This window comes from Prinia subflava, chromosome 27 (genome assembly GCF_021018805.1).
Source record: "Prinia subflava isolate CZ2003 ecotype Zambia chromosome 27, Cam_Psub_1.2, whole genome shotgun sequence".
Classification (NCBI taxonomy): domain Eukaryota; kingdom Metazoa; phylum Chordata; class Aves; order Passeriformes; family Cisticolidae; genus Prinia; species Prinia subflava.
In genome coordinates, this window is record NC_086273.1 from 3,619,044 (window position 1) to 3,640,984 (window position 21,941).

Consider the following 21,941-nt stretch of genomic DNA (forward strand, 5'->3'; position numbering starts at 1 on the left):
ATTATTGCTAAAGCAGAAGAGTGTTCTTGTGGCCCAAGTCATACAAGTTTTCACCAAATCACAGGTGTACATGGTACCAAGTCTGGGTTCCTGGTGTTTAGGTCATCTCAGAAGACAATCTCTGCCACTGCCATTTCTCTAAGGTATTGAATCCCTTGTTCTCTGCTCTTCCACTGGGTTTGCTGCATCTAGAGATGGTCTGCACACAGATATCTTTGTGCCACACTTGCCAGGACCCGTTCCCAGAGACTGCAAGGGTGAGCCTCCCTCATCATTCCTTGGTGGATAACGGGATCCTGTGACAGGGATCCCAAATGCCTCGTTTCAGTGCCCTCCAGAATTGTAGCCTCACCTGCAGCATCCCAAAGATGGACTAACCAACTAATTATAGATTCATCAGGTCATGGAGTGTAATCCTTCCTTAGGCCATGAAGGTCCTTAAGAGAAAAGGACTCAGTAGTGGCTCCTGATCTTGTGTCAGTTGGTTTGTCTTCTGATTTTATGTCAGGAGGTGGTGAGGGTACTTCTCTTGCATCATCATCATCATCATCTGCTGCTCCATCGGTCTAGTCTGAGCAGTTTCTGCTTCTCATGCTGGTAGCAACAGCCATTGGTTGAGGCTTACTGTGTGGTGTAAGTGCTGGCTTAGGCTCACTGTCAGGTTTAGCTGCTGGCTTAGGCTCACTCTCTGGTTTAGCTGCCACCTGAGTAGCTGGGCTGTTGGCTGCAGCCTGAGTGACTGGGGTAGCTGCTGATTTATCTCCCTGCCCCCTGCCTGCATCTGCTGCCCTACAGTATCTAGCAGTGTGCCATAAGCACATGCCAGGGCCCAGATTATTGCAATGAGCTTTTTTTCCTTACAGTCATCATAGCAGTTCTCCTCCAGATATTTTCTTACTTTGCCTGGGTTCTGAATTTGTTCATGTGAAAAGTCCCAAGCTGGGGGAGCAGAAAATTCCTTCAAGGTTCAGCCCATTCTCTCCCATTCTCCACACAATTCAGGATTCTCCACACCTGGGTCTACTTCTGGGTCAGAGGTCTCAGCAACCCCTCTGGACATCTCAGCTCTCACTCTAGAGAAGCTGCAAACCATACAGAGGAAGCTCACCAGATGAAATACCAGCAAAGTGGTCTCTTTTACATTCAGGAGAAATGAACATTCTCAAAAAATGGTGTAACAGATCCAAAAGAGAAGAGGGAAAGGACAGGTTGCAAAGCTTCATCCCCTACTCCTCCTCTAACAAACTGGGTGCAATTACTAATAAATCCCCAAAAAATGCTGCTGGAACTGGGATGCACGGTAGGATGAAGAAACCATAAACCAAACATAGCTGGCACAAACTTCAGCACCTTTAACATCTTTCTATAAATGATAATCCTTGAGCCCAGGAGGACAGCTATCCTAATTTGTGCTCACCTGCAGTAAAAGCTACATGTTAGGGACAATACTGCAGCTATTTCCAGGTAAGAAAACAAACCTAGGGACCAGACAGATATTAAAACCTCAAAAAGGGGGAGACCTGTGCCACAGCCACCACCAGCACCTTGCAGCTGCCTGGGACAGGAGGCAGAGGTGTGTGGCGGGGTGTCCCCAGGGATGTCAGGCTGTGCAGTGGCTGCCAGGCCATCTCAGCAATGCATGGCTGTCCCTGTGGGTGTCACAGTGTCCCCTTGGGTGCCAGGCTGTCCAGTGGCTGCCAGGCTGTCCCCAGTTATCCTGGGCTGTCCCTGTGGGTACCAGGCTGCCCTGACAGGTTCCAAGCTGTCCTGAGGGCTGTCAGGCTGTCCCAGGGGTGTGACACAGTGCCCATCTGGGCAATCTGGGGTACCCCGTGCCCACTGTGGGATGGCCATGATCAGCTGCAGGTGAGTTAGGGAAGAGGATCCATGCCCCCAGGACAGAGGGGCACTGGAATAGGAGGAGGAGAAGGAGGAAGAGGTTGGATGGGAGAAGGAGGAGGCAGCCTGGGAGGGCTCACCTGGGTGAAGAGGTAATCAGTGATGGGATAGTTCAGGACAGGGCTGGCCTGGTCGTTCAGCAGCTGGAAATGGTGGGACTGTCCCAGTCTGCACCAGCTGGGGAAGAAGAAGCTGATGGGGACAGCAGAGGGGTCTCTGCTGCATTTCCAAGAGAGCACAACCCCAATCAGCCATCAGAGCCAGGCTGGGGCTGTACCTGATCCTGGACATCACCACCTGGCTGCAGGACACATTGATGGTGCAGCGGTGGCTGGGGGTAAAGAAGCAGCTCAGATCCTCACAGCCAGGATGAAGGACAGGTGGTACAGAGGCAGCACACTTGGGGACTGAGAGTGGGGCTGGGACCCCTGATGAGAATGGGCAAGGAACGCTGAGTCACAGTCAGGACCTAAAGCCCAGAGCTGAAATCCAGAGTCCATGACCATGGCCTCCTGTTCAAGAGAAGCACATAATCCCCTCCTCTCTGGCACCATCACTGCTCCCAACCAGGTACCAGCCCCTCTGGCACCCCTGAGCCAGTGGGGTGGGAGGCTGTAAGGGTCCCCATGGGCCCTGCTCCCTTCAGCACTCCCGAGGTAGTGGGATTCAGGTTGAGGGAGTTCAAGAGAGGTTTTGCTTTCCCCCAGGTGCCCTGCCCCTTTCCTCACACCCTCTCCTTCCACAGTCCATGTTCTGCCTGGTCCTTGACATCTGAGCAATGACCACAATGGTGCCAGGGCTGTTCCTGGCCTGTGCCTCCTGCAGGACCCTCAGGTGAGGACAGGGGTCACCCCATGCCAGGGGACCCTGGGGAGGGGGTGCAGCCCCTGCCCCACAGATCTGGGGCTGACGGGGCCCCGTGCCCAGCACGGCCTCCACCTCCATCAGCACCGTGGCCACCGGCACCGCTCAGGACTTGGTGAAGCCACGGCTGCCAGCGCTGTCCCCGTGGGAGCTGACACTCATCTCCAAGGGGCTCTGGGAGTGCCACCGAGCCGGGACGTGCCAGGCTGTGCCATCCAACCAGTGACACACCATTCCACCCCACTCTCTGATCCAAGAATTGCTGCTCCCCCCTGTTATGGGGCAGAAGTTGGCAGTTGATTTTCTCCCGGTGGCACTGGCCAAGCCCTGAGGCAGGGGCAGGACCTTTCCCTGGAGCTCTGAGGGCGCTGGGTTTGTTCAGCTGCAGCAGAGCAGACGCAGCTCAGAGCTCCCCGGGGGCTGCGGCTCCTCCTGAGGGGCAGCGCGGGGGCAGCTCCGACCTCTGCCCCGGGGGAGCAGGGACAGCACCCGAGGGAAGGGCTGGGGCTGGGCCAGGGCAGGGCTGGGCTGAAGAGCAGCAAAAGCTTCTTCCCCCACAGGGGCTCAGGCACTGACCAGGCTCCCCGGGGAATGGTCACAGCCCCAAAGCTGCCATAGCTCCAGGAGCCTTTGGACACCGCTCCCAGGGATGCACAGGCTGGGATTGTTGGGCTGTCCTGGACAGGGCCAGGGCTTGGACTCCATGATCCCCGTGGCTCCCTCCCAGCTCAGCCCATTCTGCAATTCTCACCCTTTGGCTCAGCCTTTGTGTCCCCTGCAGGCGCTGGCAGAGCTGTTGGGTGGGGCAGGAGCAGGGCAGCCCCAGCATTCCCGTCTGTGTGACACAACAGGGACAGCCCCAACATTCCATCCCTGGAGACGCTCCAAGGGAAGTGTCCACACCCGTGTCCAGCCAACACAACTGACGGGCCACTGACCCTGAGTGACCACGGCCCTGCCAGCCCGGAGGCACCGCTGGGGCAGCTGCATCTCAGCCGTGTCCCAGCTCCTGCAGCCCCTCCTCTGCCCCAAACCCTCCTGTACCACAGGGAGGGGCTCATTTCAGTGCCCCTCAGGGGTCTCCTCTTGGGGTTGGAGGACACCTGGCAGTGGAACCTTGGGGTGAAAAGTAGAGATTTTGGTCCTCCCTAGCAAGGCCAGAAGTGAAAGTTTGTTCCTTTTGCCTTGGTGCCTTGGAGGCCCCCGGGTGTTTTCTGCACTGAGTTCCAGTCCCCAGCACTCGCTGAAGGTGCTGCCTGCAAATGTCACACTGCCAGTGCCCTGTGCTTGTGTCACCTGCTGTGGCTGGGCATGAACAGAGTTCCTGGACTTGCATTTGCAAGTATAAACCAAAACTGAGGGACTGGAGATGCTTGAATGCAAAAACTGGAATGGGAAAATATCTTGAGGGGGAAATGTCCTTCTGCTGTGCCAGCCCATGTGAACTCTGGAATTCTCTTCTGCTGAGGAACTTGAGGATACTGGCTGACCAGGAAAGGTGAGCCTGAGGCAGACGTTTTCCTTTGCTAAAGCAAAACCTCAGCATAGAAAGAATACTGTACCCTTGGCAAGGAGGGATTGTTTTAAAAGAGCTGTCACATCCCTGCTGGGTTGGACATGGAAAGTTGTGGTGCCATCCTTTCCTTCCCTGCAGCCCTCACCTGGATCTTGGATTGAACAGGGACATGAGGAGAGAGGAATTTCCCTGCCAGGGCAGGGCTGTGGTGCAACACATCCCCCAGCAGGAGTCTGCAGCAGCCCAAGGCTCTGTGTGCCCAGGCAGAGGCAGGCAGGACGCAGAGCTGTCAGCAAAGGAAGGGCCCAGCCAGGTGGGGCAGCCGGGGGATGACGACAGCCTGCAGGGACAGAGGCGCAGGCCATGGACACCGTAGCACAGCCTGGGCTGCACAGGGCACAGGCATGGGCAGCAGCTGAAAGGCCCTGACACAGCCAACTCCTGCAGCACTTGGGCCATGGCTGCTGGCCCTGGGCCTGAGGCATCAGGAGGGGACAAGTGACCCTTGCAGGCCTGGGGCCTCATTGCCTCCTTGTCCCTGCTCAGCAGCCTGGCAGGGGCCGCCCCATGGTGCTGCCCTTGGCATTGCACATCCCCACATCCCAGTGGCCCGGGAAGAGCCCTGAGCAAGGAGGGAGGGACAGGATCTGCCCTGGCAGGGGCTGGGGCTCAGGCCTTGGCCCTTTGCATTCCTGAAACACATCCAGGTTTGGTCAGCATCAGAGACACCTTTGCCTTGTTTGTCCCCACCTGTCATCACTGCCTGCAGTGTTCTGCTCTGACTGGAACATGGGGACACTTTCTCGGTTGTGCTCCTCTCTGGGACCCATTAAAACTTTAAGAAACCTCGGAGTTTCAATTTAAGTTTGCTTTCTTGAGAAGTTTCCTACACACTCTCTCAGGGAATGACTCTGATGTAATTAAAACCAAATCCCATACAGACTAATTAAAGCTTTTGTGCTGTGTCTGTGCTGCTGAGCTGAGCCAGGCTCCTGTCACAGAGGCAGCTCCTGGCAACCACAAAGAGCTTTAAAAAGACATTTCTCCTGAGGAGCAGCTCCTCTTTCAGCCCAGAAGGGCTGAGGGTGCTGCCTGCAGCTACCTGAGAGGAATGAAGCAGACAGAGACTCAGAGACACTGGAAGGACAATTCTGAGATCATTCATGGAGAAATCTTCACAACTTTTGGAAATTCTGAGCTTCTTCGTGGAGAAACGTTCACCACTTCTGACAGGGTAAGTTTGTGGCTGCAGGGATCTCCTGAAGCTGAGCCAGGACAGCACTGAGGTGACTGTAAGGATGGCTCTGCTGCCCTTGCTGCTTTGGGGGAGGATGTGCTCCAGAGCGGGGCTGCCCTGGGCACCGTCAGAGGGACAGGGCAGGACGGCTCCTGCTGCCAGGGACGGCTGCAGGGGCTGAAGCTGGGGCTGCAGCCAGGGCTGCCCAGGGCTGTGGTGCAGAGCAGGTGCTGCAGCCCTGAGGGCTCTTGGCCAGCCCAGGGCATCTGCCACCTGCCAGGGGCAGCTCTCAGCCTGCCTGGGAGCTCCCATGGACTGTGGGGAGAAGTTGGAGGTGGAAGGAGCCACCCCCATCAGGGCAGATTCCTGCTGCTGTGGAGATGGTGCTGCATGGCCAGGGCTGCTCTCAGCTTTCTCAGGAAGGAAAGGGAAAGGGGCTGTCAGGGTTGTCTGTGTCACTGACACTCCTGCACTGTCACCCTGGGGATCAGCAGATGTGCCCGAGATCTCCCTCAGAAAGTGCCTCCTCACCCTCCTCTAGCTACAGACAGCAGCAGCAGCACCTTGGCTTGCAGCATCTGTGTTTGTGTGAGCTGCCCTTAAGGCCCTGGTGCCAGGGAGATGCCCCTGGGCAGTGCCCTGTGCTGGGAGGGGTGTGCAGGGCAGAGCTGAGCCCCCAGGGCTGGGCTGGGCTCTGGGAGCAGTGGCAGGGACAAGCCCTGGAAAGAGAGAAAGTCTCTTCTCTCCCAGTAGGCACAGCTGCAGGTAGCAAAAAGGCAGACCAGTTCTGGATATACTTTCCTGTGCAGCAATCCAAAAATAAAATAAAATAAATCTAAAAAAATAATAAAATAAAATAAAATAAAATAAAATAAAATAAAATAAAATAAAATAAAATAAAATAAAATAAAATAAAATAAAATAAAATAAAATAAAATAAAATAAAATACAATAAAACCAACAAAAACAGAGAGAGAGAGAGAGACAGAGAGTGAGAAGAGTTTAGGAAAATTTACTTTGAAATTGGAGCTTTCAGAAAGTCCACATTTTCCAAGCACGTTTTAAGTGCTACTACCCTGAAATAAAGAGAGTTGTAATGAATAAAGGGAACATCTGTGGGACCAGGATTTCTGACTGCACTGAGGCACAGGGAGCCCTGTTTTCTCTCTGGACTCCCCAATGTTCAGGGTGAGTTCAGTGCTGAAGATGAGGCAGGAACTCAGCAGCACAAACCCAACATCCCAAACTCAAAAAAGTTTAGAAATATTCCCTCTCAAAAAGTGATTTTGATGGGAATCGAAATACAGTATATAGGATTGACTCAAGGAAATCAGTCCCAGCTTGTCAATGTCTTCTTTCAACAGTCCACGATGACCAGAGTGAAGCAATGTCCAACAGCAGCTCCATCAGCCACTTCCTCCTGCTGCCATTGGCACACACGCGGCAGCTGCAGCTCCTGCACTTCTGCCTCTTCCTGGCCATCTCCCTGGCCGCCCTCCTGGCCAACGGCCTCATCATCAGCGCCGTAGCCTGCGGCCACCTCCTGCACAGCCCCATGTTCTTCTTCCTGCTCAACCTGGCCCTCAGCGACCTGGGCTCCATCTGCACCACTGTCCCCAAGGCCATGCACAATTCCCTCTGGGACACCAGCAACATCTCCTATGAAGGATGTGCTGCACAGGTCTTTCTGATTTTCTTCTTCCTTGGGTCAGAGTTTTCCCTCCTGACCGTGATGTGCTACGACCGCTACGTGTCCATCTGCAAACCCCTGCACTACGGGACCCTCCTGGGCAGCAGAGCTTGTGCCCACATGGCAGCAGCTGCCTGGGCCACTGGCTTTCTCACTGCTCTGCTGCTCACAGCCAATACATTTTCCCTGCCCCTGTGCCATGGCAATGCCCTGGGCCAGTTCTTCTGTGAAATCCCACACATCCTCAAGCTCTCCTGCTCCAAATCCTACCTCAGGGAACTTGGGCTCATTGCTCTTACTGTCTGTTTAGATTTTGGCTGTTTTGTGTTCATTGTTTTCTCCTATGTGCAGATCTTCAGGGCTGTGCTGAGGATTCCCTCTGAGCAGGGAAGGCACAAAGCCTTTTCCACCTGCCTCCCTCACCTGGCCGTGGTCTTGCTGTTTATCAGCACTGGGTTTTTTGCCTACCTGAAGCCCCCCTCCATCTCCTCCCCATCCCTGGATCTGTCAGTGTCAGTTCTGTACTCGGTGGTGCCTCCAGCCCTGAACCCCCTCATCTACAGCCTGAGGAACCAGGAGCTCAAGGCTGCAGTGTGGACACTGATCACTGGACGATTTCAGAAACATTAAACTGCTGGCCAGTTTCTGCAATCTGTTGCAATAAAATACATGTTTTATAGCAGTTGTTGATTTGGTATTGTGTTTTTTTCTGCTGTTTTAGTTTTCGTTTATGTTCACAAAGCAAGGCCACTGTTTTTGCCATTTCTTGTTTTGTTTCTCTCCATGTTTTCTCTAGCCCCAGACTGTGTAAATGAGGAGCTGTGATCATGGTGGATTTTAAACAAACCAAAGGTTCTCCCAGCAGTGTTTTCTGAGGAGATCTCCCTTTTGTTCCCTTCTGTGTGGCTGCAGCAGCAATGTCTGTGTGCAGAGCTGGGGCAGATCAGTGCTGGCACAGCAGCTGTGCCCAGCAGCAGCAGCACTTGGTGTTGCCAGTGCTGCTGCCGTGGCCCTGCCCCGCTGCCCTCCTGGCCCTGCTGTTGCTGTAGGGCCTGAGTGCTCTCGGGGCCGGGCACAGGGCTGGGGGTGGCAGTGCCGGGGCTGCAGCAGGGACAGGCCATGGGCACTGCTGGGGCAGCGCTGACGCCTCAGGCCAGGGCCTGGGGGCTGCAGGCTCCTTGCCCAGGCTCTCTCCACAACACGGCCAGGCCAATGCTCAGCACAGAAAAGCCCCGTCAGCAGCCCCAGGCTGGCCGTGGGCAGGCTGGGGGCAAACAGCATGGCTGGGGCTCTGCAAGGTCCCTGGGGGAGACGGGAAGGAGCAGCAGAGCAGGGGCTGATCCATCCCCACTGCGCTGGACACCTCAGGACAGTGTCCCAGAGCGTCCTCATGCACCTGCCAACAGCATCCCCCCTCTGCAGCCCTGGCCTCTCCCCAGCTCACACAGGTGCTGCATCCTTGCAGGCACAGCCACGGCAGCACTGCCTCAGGAGCCCCTGTTTGCACTGCCCAGAGCAGGCGTGAGCACCCCCATGGTGTTGGTGTGGGGAGATGAACCTGAGTGAGCACAAATGCCATCAGCCCCTGGGGCTAGGAGGGGCTGGGGGACAGGAGGGAAACCACTCAGGTTTGTTGTGGCCTCTGAAGTCAGCCAGAAAGTTTGTTCCCATGAGCTGTGAGTTTCCTGTTCCACTGTAGACATTGGTCAGAGCCAGGGCTGCCTGGCAGCCACCCCCAAACTGCCATGAGCATTTTCTCTGCTTTACCTTTCTTTTCTTTCCTCTTTCTTAATACATGTTTCTTCCTATTAGCCGTCCCTGTTTGCCCTTTCCTCTCTGGCCCCACTCCCACTTTCAGTTCCTTTGCTGGCATGATTGGAACATCCCTTGGGGAGCAGGATCATCCTCCAAGTGCTTCAGGAATTGTCGGCAGGCTCCTGCAGGGCCTCCTGCTGCTCCCTTGCCAGAGGCACCACAGGCCAGGGGGACACATCTGCCCTGCTGTGTCTGCCTGTGGGGCTCCCTGCTCTGGGCAATGAGGAGGGGCTGCAGAGGCTCTGCAGGACTGACAGGATGGGCTTTGGGGCTGTGAGGAGAAGCTGAGGGACCTGGGCTGCTGCACCTTCTCAACAGGAGGCCCAGGGCTCATCCTGCAACTGCTCCAAGGGTGGTTTCAGAGAATCACAGAATCAGCAAGGCTCGAAATGACCTTGGAGATCATCAAGTCCAACCTGTGCCCTGACACCACCTTGTCTCCCCTGAGCCTCCTCTTCTCCAGGATAAACAACCCCAGCTCCCTCAGCCACTCCTCACAGGACTTGTGTTCCAGAGCCCTCACCAGCCTTGTTGCCCTTCTCTGGACACGCTCCAGCCCCTCCATGTCCTTCCTAAATTGGGGGCCCAGAACTGGACACAGCACTCGAGGTGCAGCCTCACCAGTGCCCAGCACAGGGGAAGAATCCCTGCCCTGCTCCTGCTGCCCACACCATTCCTGATCCAGGCCAGGAGCCATTGGCCTTCTTGCCCACCTGCCCACACTGCTGCCTCATGTCCAGCCTGCTGTCCAGCACTGCCCCACGTCCCTTTCTGCCTGGCCACTGTCCAGCCACTCTGTCCCCAGCCTGGAGCACTGCAGGGCTTGTTGTGGCCAAAGTGCAGGACCCGGCCCTTGGTCTTGTTCAGCCTCACCCTGTTGGATTTGGGCCCTGGATCCAGCCTGTGCAGGGCCCTGTGCACAGCCCTCCTACCCTCCAGCACATCCACACTCACACCCAGCTTGGTGTCACCTGCAAATTTGCTGATGCTGGACTCAATCCCCTCCTGCAGATCCTCAGTGCAGATATTGCAATCCCCGCTGGCTGCCTCTGATCTCTGGGCCATCCTGGGGGTGCCCTGGGGTGGCTCTCAAGGGGATCTGTTCCATCCCCTTGCTGGGCACCCAGGGCAGGCTGACAGGCCTGCAGTTCCCCACATCCTCCTTCCAGCCCTTCTTGGGGATGGGCTCCCATTGGCACCTCCAGGCCTCTGGGCCCTCCCTGCTGAGCCAGGACTGAGAAGAAATGATGGAGAGCAGCTTGGGGAGCTCATCCAGCAGCTCCCTCATGGCCCTAGCATGGATCCCATCTGGTCCCAGAGACACCTGTGAGCATCTGAGTGTCTCAGCAGGTCCCCAGCTGCTTCCTCCTGGATTGCAGGGGGGCTCTTCTGCTCCCTGTGCCCATCTACCAGCTCAGGAGAACTCTTGATTTTAGGACAACCTGTCTTCTTGTTGAAAACTGTAGCAATGAATCTGTTTAGTATTTCAGCCATTTCTTCATCTTTGGTAACCATATCCCTCCCGAAAAATCAATGGAGGTTCTCCTTGTCCCCCTTTTTGTAAACGATGTATTTTTAAAAACAGTTTCATTATCCTTCACTGAAACAGCCTGGTAAAGTTCTAATTGAGCTTTCACATGTCCAATTTTTTTTCCACATGACCTAACAACATCCTTTAACATTTTCTGAGTTACCTGCTCCTCTGTTCAAAGGTGATGCAACCTCTTTTATTCCCTTGAGTTCCTGGTAAAGCTCCATGTCCAGCTAGGGCAGTCATTTTCCTCTCTGGGTCAGCCTGCTCTTGCTCCTTCAAGATTTCTTTCCTGAAGTTTATCTGTCCTTTCTGGGCACCCTTTTTTTAAGGGCTGTTTCCCTTAAAAAAAAATCACCTGATTTGGTACTCTCGAAATCTGCATCCTGAATATGCTGAAGTCCAGTCCAGAACAGTCCAGCCTGTTCTCTGTAGGTCCAGTGTAGAGGTTTTGTTGATGCCTCTCCGTTTACAGAATATTTAAAATTCAATAATTTCATGGTGACTGTTGCCCAAAAAACCTCCAACTACCACATCTCCTACCAGCCCTCCTCTGTTTATGAACAGCAGGAGAAAGAGTTTCCTTGGCAGTGGGAAGAGAAGGAAACCTCCCCAAAGTGCAGCTTGCAAGGTTCAGCCCGAAGGTGACGAGAAAGCAAAGTCCTTGCCAGGGTAGAATTTTGGAGCAGGAGGTATCCCAGCGTGAGCCTGGGCCATGGCCTGGCTCTGTGTGCCAGGAGCCGGCAGCGCTGGGTGCAGGGAGCCCAGGGAGGGCACAGAAATGCTGGGCTGAGAAATGCTGGGGGCACAGCGAGATGGGCGAGTGCAGCCGGCCAGGGCACAGGAGCAGCACGCACAGGGGGCACAGCCTGCAGGAGAGATGGCCCCGGGCTGGGCAGGGCTGGCAGGGCCACAGGCACCCAGGCCTTTGTCCCCTGGGCTCTGGCAGCGCCTCTGCAGCCCCACAGAAGGAACTTTCCTTTCAGGGCCTGCGCTTTGGCTCTGCCTGGGCCCTCCCTGAGGAGGCTGGCAGGGCTTGCAGGTTGATGCCATTTGTCCTTGCTGCCCCTGCCATCCCCCTGCCCCACAAACAGCCCTGAGCCACCCGCCAGGGACAGGCCCTGCTGTCCCAGCCTGGGCTCAGGGCTTGGCCTTTCTGCTCCCTGCAGCCAGCCCAGGCCTTGCTCAGCATTGCAGTTCCCTGCTCACAGCCTTGGCTCCCTGCAATCCTGCCCTCAAGGATCTGCTCTCAGCAGTGCCTGCGCAGCCTTGGGCACTCCCTGCCCTCAGAGGGGCCCAGGGATGCTCCAAGGGACTTGGAGTTTTGCTTCTGACTCCTTGAGCAGCTTCTGAAACCTTCTCTCAGTGCCTGGGGGTCCTGGGCTCAACCCCAAATCCACCGTGGGGCTGATGAAAATACAGAAAGCCCTCAGGAGCTCCTTGTCCTCCTTCATTGGTCTTTGAGTCTCCAGGGCTTGTGCAACTGATTGGAGCCACTTTGGAGTTCTCTTAAGGAGGAAGATTTCAAAGTGAACCTTCTGATTTTTTTTTTTTACCCTAATCAAGGGTAATTTTTTTTTTTTAGTTCATTGAAGAGGTGACAGATGTGTTCTGGAAGTGATCTTGATGCTGAATGTCTCCTTAGGAGAGCTGGGCATGGAGAAGAATGAGCCTCTATTGGGCTGACCCTTTTTGGACACCCTGCTCCTCACCCCATCCTCACCATGTCTGACATCGCCCACCTAGGACTGACACCACAAAACATTTAAAAAATTATGAATTTTTCTTTTTTAAAAAATCTAATGAATGATTAAAATTATATTTACATTTATGTTATTTATTTTCATATTCTTCTAAAATTTTATTATCTAATATTTATATTTATATAAAAATCTATGTATTCTTAGCAGCAAAAGTCATTTGTTATAAGTAACATCATTTCCTCCATTAATTCACTGACCACTATTGGCTATTGATTTTTCCCTCTTCATGCTTAACTAGCTTTAATTTTAGTCCTTTTGTCATCTTTTTTACAATTTTTATAACTTTCTCAGACACGGTAAAAGGGCCAACTTTGGGGTCCTTGGAGACATTTCTGGGGAACATTTGTGGCAGTTTTGGGTCTGGGGAAGAAATTTAGACACAACATGAGGGTCTGGAGGACACTTGTGGGAGCGTCTGCTCCTCACGCCCAGCATCACCAAGTCTGACATCGCCCACCAAGGACTCAAATCCCAAACATAAAAAAAAAAACGGAACTTTTCTTTTAAATAATAATTAAGTAAAAAAATTCAAATTGGATATTATTTCATAAAAATATTATTCTGTATTTTATTACTTATTTATTATATTTTTAAAAATCTATATATTTTAAAAACAAAAAAAGGTATTAGTCATTGTTTCTAAGTAACACTATTCCCTTCATGCATTCATTGACCACTACTGGCTAATGATTTCTCCCTCTTTATGCTAATTAGTACATTTTTTGTCCCTTTTGTCATCTTTTTTATCATGTTCTCAGGCAGAGTAAAAGAGGCCACTTTGGGAACCATGGAGACATTTCTGGGGCACATTTGGGGCAGTTTTGCAGCTGGGGATGGAATTTGGAGAGAACTTGAGGGTCTGGAGGCCACTTGGGGTAGCTGGATGGGCACTTGGAGGAGCCCTTAGGGATTGTGTCGGACAATTCGGGGTCCGGGGGAGCACTTGGGGCTCCAGGGGGCACTCGGAGGTCAGGGAGGGGAATCTGGGGGCCCTTCGGGGTCCGGGCGGGCACTTGGGGGGCTCTGAGGGGGCTCTCTGGGGCGCGGGGCATGATGGGAGTTGTAGGCGCGGGTAGGACACGGTTGAACGGGGCCGCGGAGCATCACGGGAGTTCAAAGCCCGGCTCCAATGGCTCTCAGGGGCGCGGAGCATGCTGGGAGATGAGATTAACCTTTTGCCCAGGAGAGCCCTGCCAGGCCTTCTCCTTCTTCTCCCATTCCACCTGTTCCTCCTCCTTCACCTCCTCCTCCTCATCCAGTGCCCACAATTGCCTGTGGGACGTGGATCCTCTTCCCTGACTCACCTGCAGCTGATCATGGCCATCCCACAGTGGGCACGGGGTACCCCAGATTGCTGAGATGGGCACTGTGTCACACCCCTGGGACAGCCTGACAGCCATCAGGACAGCTTGGAACCTGACAGGGCAGCCTGGTACCCACAGGGACAGCCCAGGATAACTGGGGACAGCCTGGCAGCCACTGGACAGCCTGGCACCCAAGGGGACACTGGGACACCCACAGGGACAGCCCTGCATTGCTGAGACGGCCTGGCAGCCACTGCACAGCCTGACATCCCTGGGGACACCCCGCCACACACCTCTGCCTCCTGTCCCAGGCAGCTGCAAGGTGCTGCTGGTGCCTGTGGCACAGGTCTCACCTTGTGGGCACGTGGGTGGCAGCGGTGTCACCCCGGGGGTGTCCCCACAGAAGCTGCAGCACTTGTGGCACATCCCCGACATCGCCGACATCAGCACCGAGCAGGCGGCGAGCCGGGGGCGGCCCCGTGGAGAACCGGCTCGGCCCCTCCCTGTGCTGGGGTGACTTGATGGTGCTTGTATCCCCAATGGTCTGCTCTGGTTGTGCTGGATATTGAGTTCTGTACCTTTCAGACTGGTTCTGAGAGCCAAGGGGGAGAAAGAAGCAGTGCTGAGTTTGTTTGCAGAAACAGCACTCCCTCCTGCACATTGCTACTCCTGGACGGTGTTCGTCTGAAGCACGGACAGACTGCGGGACAGAGATTGCCTTTGCTTTCAGTTAGTTTGAGCTCGCTGAGGCAGAGAAGTTCCCTGGACTGTTTGTTTCTTTTTTCCTTGTGAGTGTTTCAACCTTTGCTGGACTGACAAACCCAGAGAGACACCGGGATCTCACACCTGTGGCCACCGGAGCTGGACCTCGGCATTTTCCAGCGCTGGTGGAACTGATAAGGGGCTGAGCGAGACGAGATACACCCACAGCAAGGACTCTCAATGTTACCATCTCTCTTCAGAGCAGCCAGAGGTTTTATTGTTTCATATTATTCCCTCTTTATGCTTTTTGGCACTTTGTTAAATAGCTTTTTGCACTTTCTCTAGGGAGATTTTTTTCCCCTGGACCAATCAGGGATGGCGCTGTTTGGGTTTCCTTCTCCAGAGGAACCCCATTCAGAGGTTTCCTCCTCAATTTGCCCTCAACCAGGACAAATACATTTTTATTGGTGCCCAGTGCGTCATGTGGGAAAGTGCAAAAAACTTGTACTGGTTGCATTTTGGTTGTCCTTTGTTTGGGGATAAAGAATTCAGTAGCCCTGTTGCTGCTTGAATTCATAATGTCCCTTGGTCTCAGTGTTGCTGTTCCCTGAGATTCTTCTCGGGGTTGCTGTTCCGCAAGGTAATAAGGTTTTCGAGCTTTTCTCGCCCAAAAGGTCTCACAATGGCATCAGAGAAGACAAGCTGAGTCTGCCAGTGCATGTTTCCAAGGTTGTTTATTCTTCATTATCTCTCAGTTCTTTCTCAGCTCTGCCAGGCGTCCCCAGCAGAGCAGGACACGCAGCGAACTAGGCGGATCAGAAGGTCCCCGACCCTTTGTACCATTTCTCTGACCCAACCACCATCCACAATGTACTTTTTATCTACAAAATTTTACCAATACTTACTACCTATGTTAACATGTCATTTCTACTCTAAACCAATCCTTGTTATACAACTCAGCAGAAAATGGAGGAAAAGAATAAGAACAAGGAGGACAGGGCCACTCCCCAATTCCTCCATCTTGCCTCTTCAAGCCCATATACTAAAAATCCTAGATTCTACATTTATACTCTGTGATAAACTAGCTACTACTTATTTTGAATTCTCTCAGCTTGTGATTCTTCATACAATGTGGGCATTCACTCCCATGGCCAGGGATCAGAGGCAGTGTCCTCCTGGGCTCTGTGTGAGGCTGGTTGACCCCCTTGTACAGATCCCAGATGCCCTGTCCGGTCTCCAAACCCTCCAGGGTGGCGAGAGAGATGTCCTGCACTCTGACACCTTGGGGTGGAGTCCTTCTTGTGTTTCTGTTCCCTAGGCTTTTTTTAGGTTTTAATACCTTTCTGGTCCCTAGGTTTGTTTCCTTATGTAGAAATAGCTCCGGTATTGTCCCTAACATGGAGCTTTTACAGTAGGGGAGCACGAATTAGGATAGATGTCCACCTGGGCTCACTGATAATGACTGATAGAAAGTTTATAAAGGTACTGGAGTTTGTGCCAGCTATGTTTGATTGATGGTTTCTTTGTCCTACCCTGCATCCTAGTTCCAGCAGCATCTATTGGGGATTTATTAGTAATTGCACCCAGTTTGTTAGAGGAGGAGTAGGGAATGAAGCTTTTTCAACCTTTCCTTTCCCTCTTCTCTTTTGAATCTGTTACATCACTTCTTGAGGATGTTCAGTTTCCCCTGAATGTTCAAGAGACCACCTTCCTGGTATTTCATCTGGTGAGCTTCCTCTACATGGTTTGCTGCTTCTCTAGAGTGAGGGCTGAGATGTTGAGAGGGGCTGATGAGACCCCTGACCCAGAATTAGACCCAGGTGTGGGAAATCCTGAGTGGTGTGGAGAATGGGAGAGAAAGGGCTGAACTTTGAAGGAATTTTCTGATCCCCCAGCTTGGGAATTTTCATATGAACAAATTCAGAACCCAGACAAGGCGGGGAAATATCTAGAGAATAACTGCCATGACGGCTCTAAGGAGAAAAAGTTCATTGCAATAAGCTGAGCCCTGGCATGTGCTTATGGCACACTGCTAGATACTGTAGGGCAGCAGATGGAGGCAGCGGGGCAGGGAGATAAATCAGCAGCTACCCCAGTCACTCAGGCTGCAGCCAACAGCCCAGCTACTCAGGCTGTAGCTAAACCAGACAGTGAGCCTAAGCCAGCAGCTAAACCAGACAGTGAGCCTAAGACACTGGTAGACGCCTCAGGAGAAAAGCACACACACAAAACCTAACATTGGACAGTGATCCAGGTAAAGGATCCTCAACGATTCCTGACTAAAAATCAGAAGTCAAACCAACTGGAACACAATCAGGAGCCACTATTGAGTCCTTTTCCCTGAAGGACCTTTGTGGCCTAAGGAAGGATTACACTCCATGACCTGATGAATCCATAATTAGTTGGTTAGTCCATCTTTGGGATGCTGCAGGCAAAGCTACAATTCTGGAGGGCACTGAAACGAGGCATTTGGGATCCCTGTCACAGGATCCCGTTATCCACCAAGGAATGATGAGGGAGGCTCACCCTTGCAGTCCCTGGGAACGGGTCCTGGCAAGTGTGGCACAAAGATATCTGTGTGCAGACCATCTCTAGATGCAGCAAACCCAGTGGAAGACCAGAGAACAAAGGATTCAAGGCTTGAGAGAAATGGCAGGGGCAGAGATTGTCTTCTCAGATGACCTAAACATAAGGAACCCAGACTTGGTACCATGTACACCTGTGATGTGGGGAAAACTTGACTGACTTGGGCCATAAGAACACTCTTCTGCTTTAGCAATAATGAAGGGGATGACACAGAGGAGACCGTGCTGGATCTGGAGAAGAAGCTCCGAGCATCTGCAGATGCTGTGCATGGCCCAACACATGCAAGAATGGCAGCTGTGGAAACACGTCTGCATAAATGAGAAGACAAGAGAGAGGAGAGTCACAAGAAACTCAGGGAGGAGATGAAAGAAGACATTCTCAAAATCTCAGCAGTACAGATTAGAGGTTGTGGCACCAAATGCAGACATTCCCCAGTTAGGGTGAGAAAGAACACCCAATGAGCTGAGCTGTTTTCCTTCCTATGTGCTTCTGGGGAAGACATGAAGAGATGGGATGGAAAATCTACTGCTGCTCTGACACACCGGCTAATGTGAATAGTTGGAAGGCAAGACTCAAAGAGGAAGTTCTACCAAAAAGGAAGCAGCTCCAGTTACCCAGGGAAAGAAGGATAACCAGGCATAGAGGGGCCCTGCCTCTAGCCAGATATAGTCTAGGGAAAAATTTGGTTTTTATGTTGTGTGGATTCATTGGCCTGGTGTGGTGGTGTGGTGGTTAGGTTTTTCCCATTTACTGTATGATTTTCCCTTTGAACCCCCCAGAGAGAGCTGGACTGTGAGAGAAGGAAAGGCAAGTGATTTGAAGGACTGTGACAAGGAAAAGAAGGACAGACGAGGGAGAAGATTTGAAGAGAGACTTAAGAAAGAAGGAGAGGGTGCGGAGAGAAGGATATAAGAGAGAGAGTTTGAGGCAGAAAAGAAGATGAAAGACATAGGAGTGGTTTACTAAGTGGTGTGGATTTAGTAGTGTAATGGTTGGGAAAATTTTAAAATGATGGGTTCTATGTTGTATGTTCTTTGTACTCCCTCCCCTAATTGTTATGCATAAGTAGATACATCCTCCCTACAAGTCCCTATTTTTGGCTCCTCTTTGTTACATGTAACTTTACCCCCTTTTCCCGCCGTTGTGTTACCCCTCCCCTTGTTCCCAATTGGCCCGAAGGTTGCAACTCCTCCCCTTGTCTCCCTAGTGATATTTTCTGATTGGATACCACAAAGAGGGAACTCCCATTTCTCCTCCCCTTCCCCAGGGTTTTATAAGCTGTTGCACTCCTTTGTTCGGGGCTCAGCTCAGCTCTGCTCAGTCTAGCCCTCACTTGCTGTTGATGAAGTAAAGTTTCTGTTCGACTGTTGACTGACTGAGCCCTCCTTTCTTACACTCCGCTCCGTCGCTTGGGACATCTAGCTGGTGTTCAGGCTTCTCTCAGGGCAAAAGAACCTGCGGAGTTGACCTCTCCGATCACTGCGAGGGGCAACTCTTCTAACACTTGCTCCGGTGCCTGGGCTGGCTCGGGGTGAGGCCGAGGGGCTTCAAAATCAGCACCGCGACAGCCTGGCACATCAGAACCACAAAACCACGAGGCCTTAGTTGACACTGGTGCATATCGCACATTAATGCCATCCAGACATGGACAGAATCTGTTTCTATTGCTGTTGTGACAAGGGGATCAAAGGATTTTCCTTTTGTGGTAGCTGATGTGAGCCTGACTGGAAATGAGTGGAAGAAACACCCTATTGTGACAGTCCCAGAGGCCTGATACATTTTGGGTCTAGACTTCCTCCAAAATGGGTATTTCAAAGACCCAAAGGGTCTCAAGTGCGTCTTTGGGATAGCAGCTGTAGAGACAGAGGGTGTTAAGCAATTGAACACCTTGCCTGGACTGTCAGAGAACCCATCTGCAGTAGGACTCCTGAAGGGGGAAGAGCAACGAGTGCCAATTGCCACTTCAACAGTGCATCCCTGACAGTACAGAACAACTGGAGATGCTGTGATCCCCATGCACCAGATGATCCGAGAGCTGGAGAGCCAAGGGGTGGTCAGCAAAACACACTCACCCTCCAACAGCCCCATCTGGCCTGTGTGCAAATCTGACAGAGAATGGAGATTGACTGTGGACTGCCGTGCCTTGAATGAAGTGACTCCACCACTGAGCGCTGCTGTGCCAGACATGTTGGAGCTCCAGTAGGAGCTGGAGTCCAAGGCAGCCAAGTGGTGCTATTGACATTGCCAAGGCATTTTTCTCCATTCCTGTGGCAGCAGAATGCAGGCCTCAGTTTGCCTTCCCATGGAGGGGAGTGCAGTACACCTGGAACCCAGTGCCCCAGGGGTGGAAGCACAGTCCCACCACCTGCCATGGACTGACTGAGACTGCACTGGAAAAGGGGGAGGCTCCAGAACATCTGCAGCACATCAATGACATCATTGTGGGGGGGAACACTGCAGCTGAAGTGTTTGAGAAAGGAGAGAAAATCATCCAGATCCTCCTGAAAGCTGGTTTTACTATCAAGAAGAGGAAAGTTAAGGCACCTGCTCGAGAGATCCAGTTCCTGGGAGTAAATTGGGAAGATGGGTGGCATCAGATTCCCACCAATGACATCAACAAGATCACAGGGATGTCTCCACCAACCAATGAGAAGGAAACACAAGCTTTCCTAGGTGCCATAGGCTTTTGGAGAATGCACATTCCTGAGTACAGCCAGATTGTGAGCCCTCTCTGTCTGGTTACCCACAAGAAGAACGATTTCCACTGGTGCCCTGGACAGCAGCAAACCTTTGCCCAGATCAAGCAGGAGATCGCTCATGCAGTGGCCCTTGGCCCAGTCAGGACAGCACCAGAGGTGAAGAACGTGCTCTACTCTGCAGCCGGGAGCCATGGCCTGTCCTGGAGCCTTTGGCAGAAGGTGCCTGGTGAGACTCAGGATCGACCACTGGGATTCTGGAGTCGGAGCTACAGAGGGTCTGAAGCCAACTACACTCCAACAGAGAAGGAAATTTTGCACCCTATGAAGGAGTCCAAGCCACCTCAGAGGTAACAGGCACTGAAACACAACTCCTCCTGCACCCTGACTACCGGTGCTGGGGTGCATGTGCAAAGCAGAGGTTCCCTCTACCCACCAAGCCACCAATGCGACATGGAGTAAGTGGATTGCTTTCATCACACAGTGCACCCGTATTGGAAACCTGAATGGCTCTGGGATTTTGGAGATAATTATAAATTGGCCTGAAGGTGAAAACTTGGGTCTCACGGAAGAAGAGGAACATGAGTAAGTTACCTGTGCTTAAGAAGCTCCACCCTACAACCAACTGCCAGCAGAAGAAACACATTATGCTCTTTTTACAGATGGTTCCTTTTACGTTGTAGGGATGAACCAGAAGTGGAAAGCAGCCGTATGGAGCCCCACATGACAGGTTGCACAAGCCACTGAAGGAGAAGGTGGGTCGAGTCAACTTGCGGAACTCAAAGCCGTTCAATTGGCCCTGGACATTGCTGAAAAAGAGAAGTGGCCAAAGCTCTACCTCTACACTGATTCATGGATGGTGACCAATGCTCTGTGGGGTTGGCTGGAAAGGTGGAAAAAGGCCAATTGGCAGCACAGGGGAAAACCAATCTGGGCTACTGAAGTGTAGAAAGACATCACTACCAGGATAGAGAAACTACCTGTGGAAGTCTGCCATGTAGATGCCCACGTCCCCAAGAGTAGAGCTTAGGAGGAGCTCTGAAAAAACGAGCAGGTGGATCAGGCTCCAAAGATAGAAGTGTCAAAGACAGACCTAGATTGGCAACACAAGGGAGAGTTGTTCCTAGCTCAATGGGCCCATGATGCCTCAGGCCATCAGGGGAAAGATGCCACCTATAAGTGGGCATGAGACCGAGGGGTGGATCTAACCATGGACAGCATTTCTCAGGTTATCCATGACTGTGAGACGTGTGCTGCAATCAAGCAGGACAAGGGAGTGAAGCCCCTATGGTATGGTGGGCAGTGGTCCAAATACAGGTATGGGCAGGCCTGGCAGATTGATTCTATTGCACTGCCCCAGACACGCCAAGGGAAGCACTAAGTGCTCACAATGGTAGAGACCACCACGGGATGGCTGGAGACCTCCCCTGTGCCTCATCCTATGGCCTGTAACCCCATTCTAGGCCTTGAAAAGCAAGTTCTTTGGAGACATGGTACCCCTGAGAGAATTGAGTCACACAATGGGACTCATTTCAAGAACAGCCTTATCAACACCTGGGCTAGGGAACATGGCACTGAGTGGGTGTACCATATCCCCTACCATGCACCAGCTGCAGGCAAAGTGGAGAGGCACAATGCACTGTTAAAAACCACCTTGAAAGCATTGGGTGGGGGATCTTTCAGAAACTGGGAGCAGCATCTAGCAAAGGCCACCTGGTCAGTTAACACCTGAGACTCCACCACCACAGCAGGCCCTGCCCAGTCTGAGCACCTACAGTAGACAGTGACAAAGTCCCAGTGGTTCCTGTCAGAGTTTTTTTAGGGAAGACAGTTTGGATCAGTTTTGCCTCAAGTACAGACAAACCCATCTGTGGGATTGTCTTTGCTCAGGGACCAGGTTGCACAAGGTGGATAATGCAGAAAGATGGAACAACACTGTCGCTGTTGCTACGCTGAAATGACCACTCGGACACTTGGAACTTTGCAGAGATCAGAGCAGGGGCCAAAAGGCCCTGATTTGTTTATTTCATTCTATTATGTACCTGTAGAAAGGTGACTGTGGATTGGAGGGTGGAATTCCCACCTCTCAACCATATTGGTCAAAAGGACTGTCAATCAACGCTGTCCTCTTATCCAGAATAATGCAAAACAATGACTGTGTTTACAAAAAACAATCTCTTGAACATGAACAGAGCGTGAGAAGTGGAAACTTCTACTTTAATATGAAAGCTCAGAAAACTAGAAAAACTCATAGCGACACAACACAATGTTTACCTCAGGGATATCTGATTGTTGGGTGAGGATCATATGTAAACATCACTGTCTGCTGGATGTTACT

At 52.3% G+C, this 21,941-nt stretch overlaps 2 protein-coding genes across 2 annotated transcripts in view; one reads left to right on the plus strand and one right to left on the minus strand.

Moving 5' to 3' along the window:
• Positions 1–21,941, minus strand: part of LOC134562449 (olfactory receptor 14J1-like) — a 184,659-nt gene that overhangs the window by 32,535 nt on the left and 130,183 nt on the right. The gene's annotated exons all lie outside the window — the stretch shown is intronic.
• On the plus strand, positions 5,459–7,876 carry LOC134562355 (olfactory receptor 14A16-like). The gene has a single exon (XM_063419731.1). The coding sequence runs from the start codon at positions 6,904–6,906 to the stop codon at positions 7,834–7,836; it is 933 nt and encodes a 310-aa protein (XP_063275801.1). The 5' UTR covers positions 5,459–6,903; the 3' UTR covers positions 7,837–7,876.

Bases quoted from the DNA above. Each gene is read 5' to 3' on its own strand.
- LOC134562355 (XM_063419731.1), top strand. From the start codon at position 6,904: ATGTCCAACAGCAGCTCCATCAGCCACTTCCTCCTGCTGCCATTGGCA.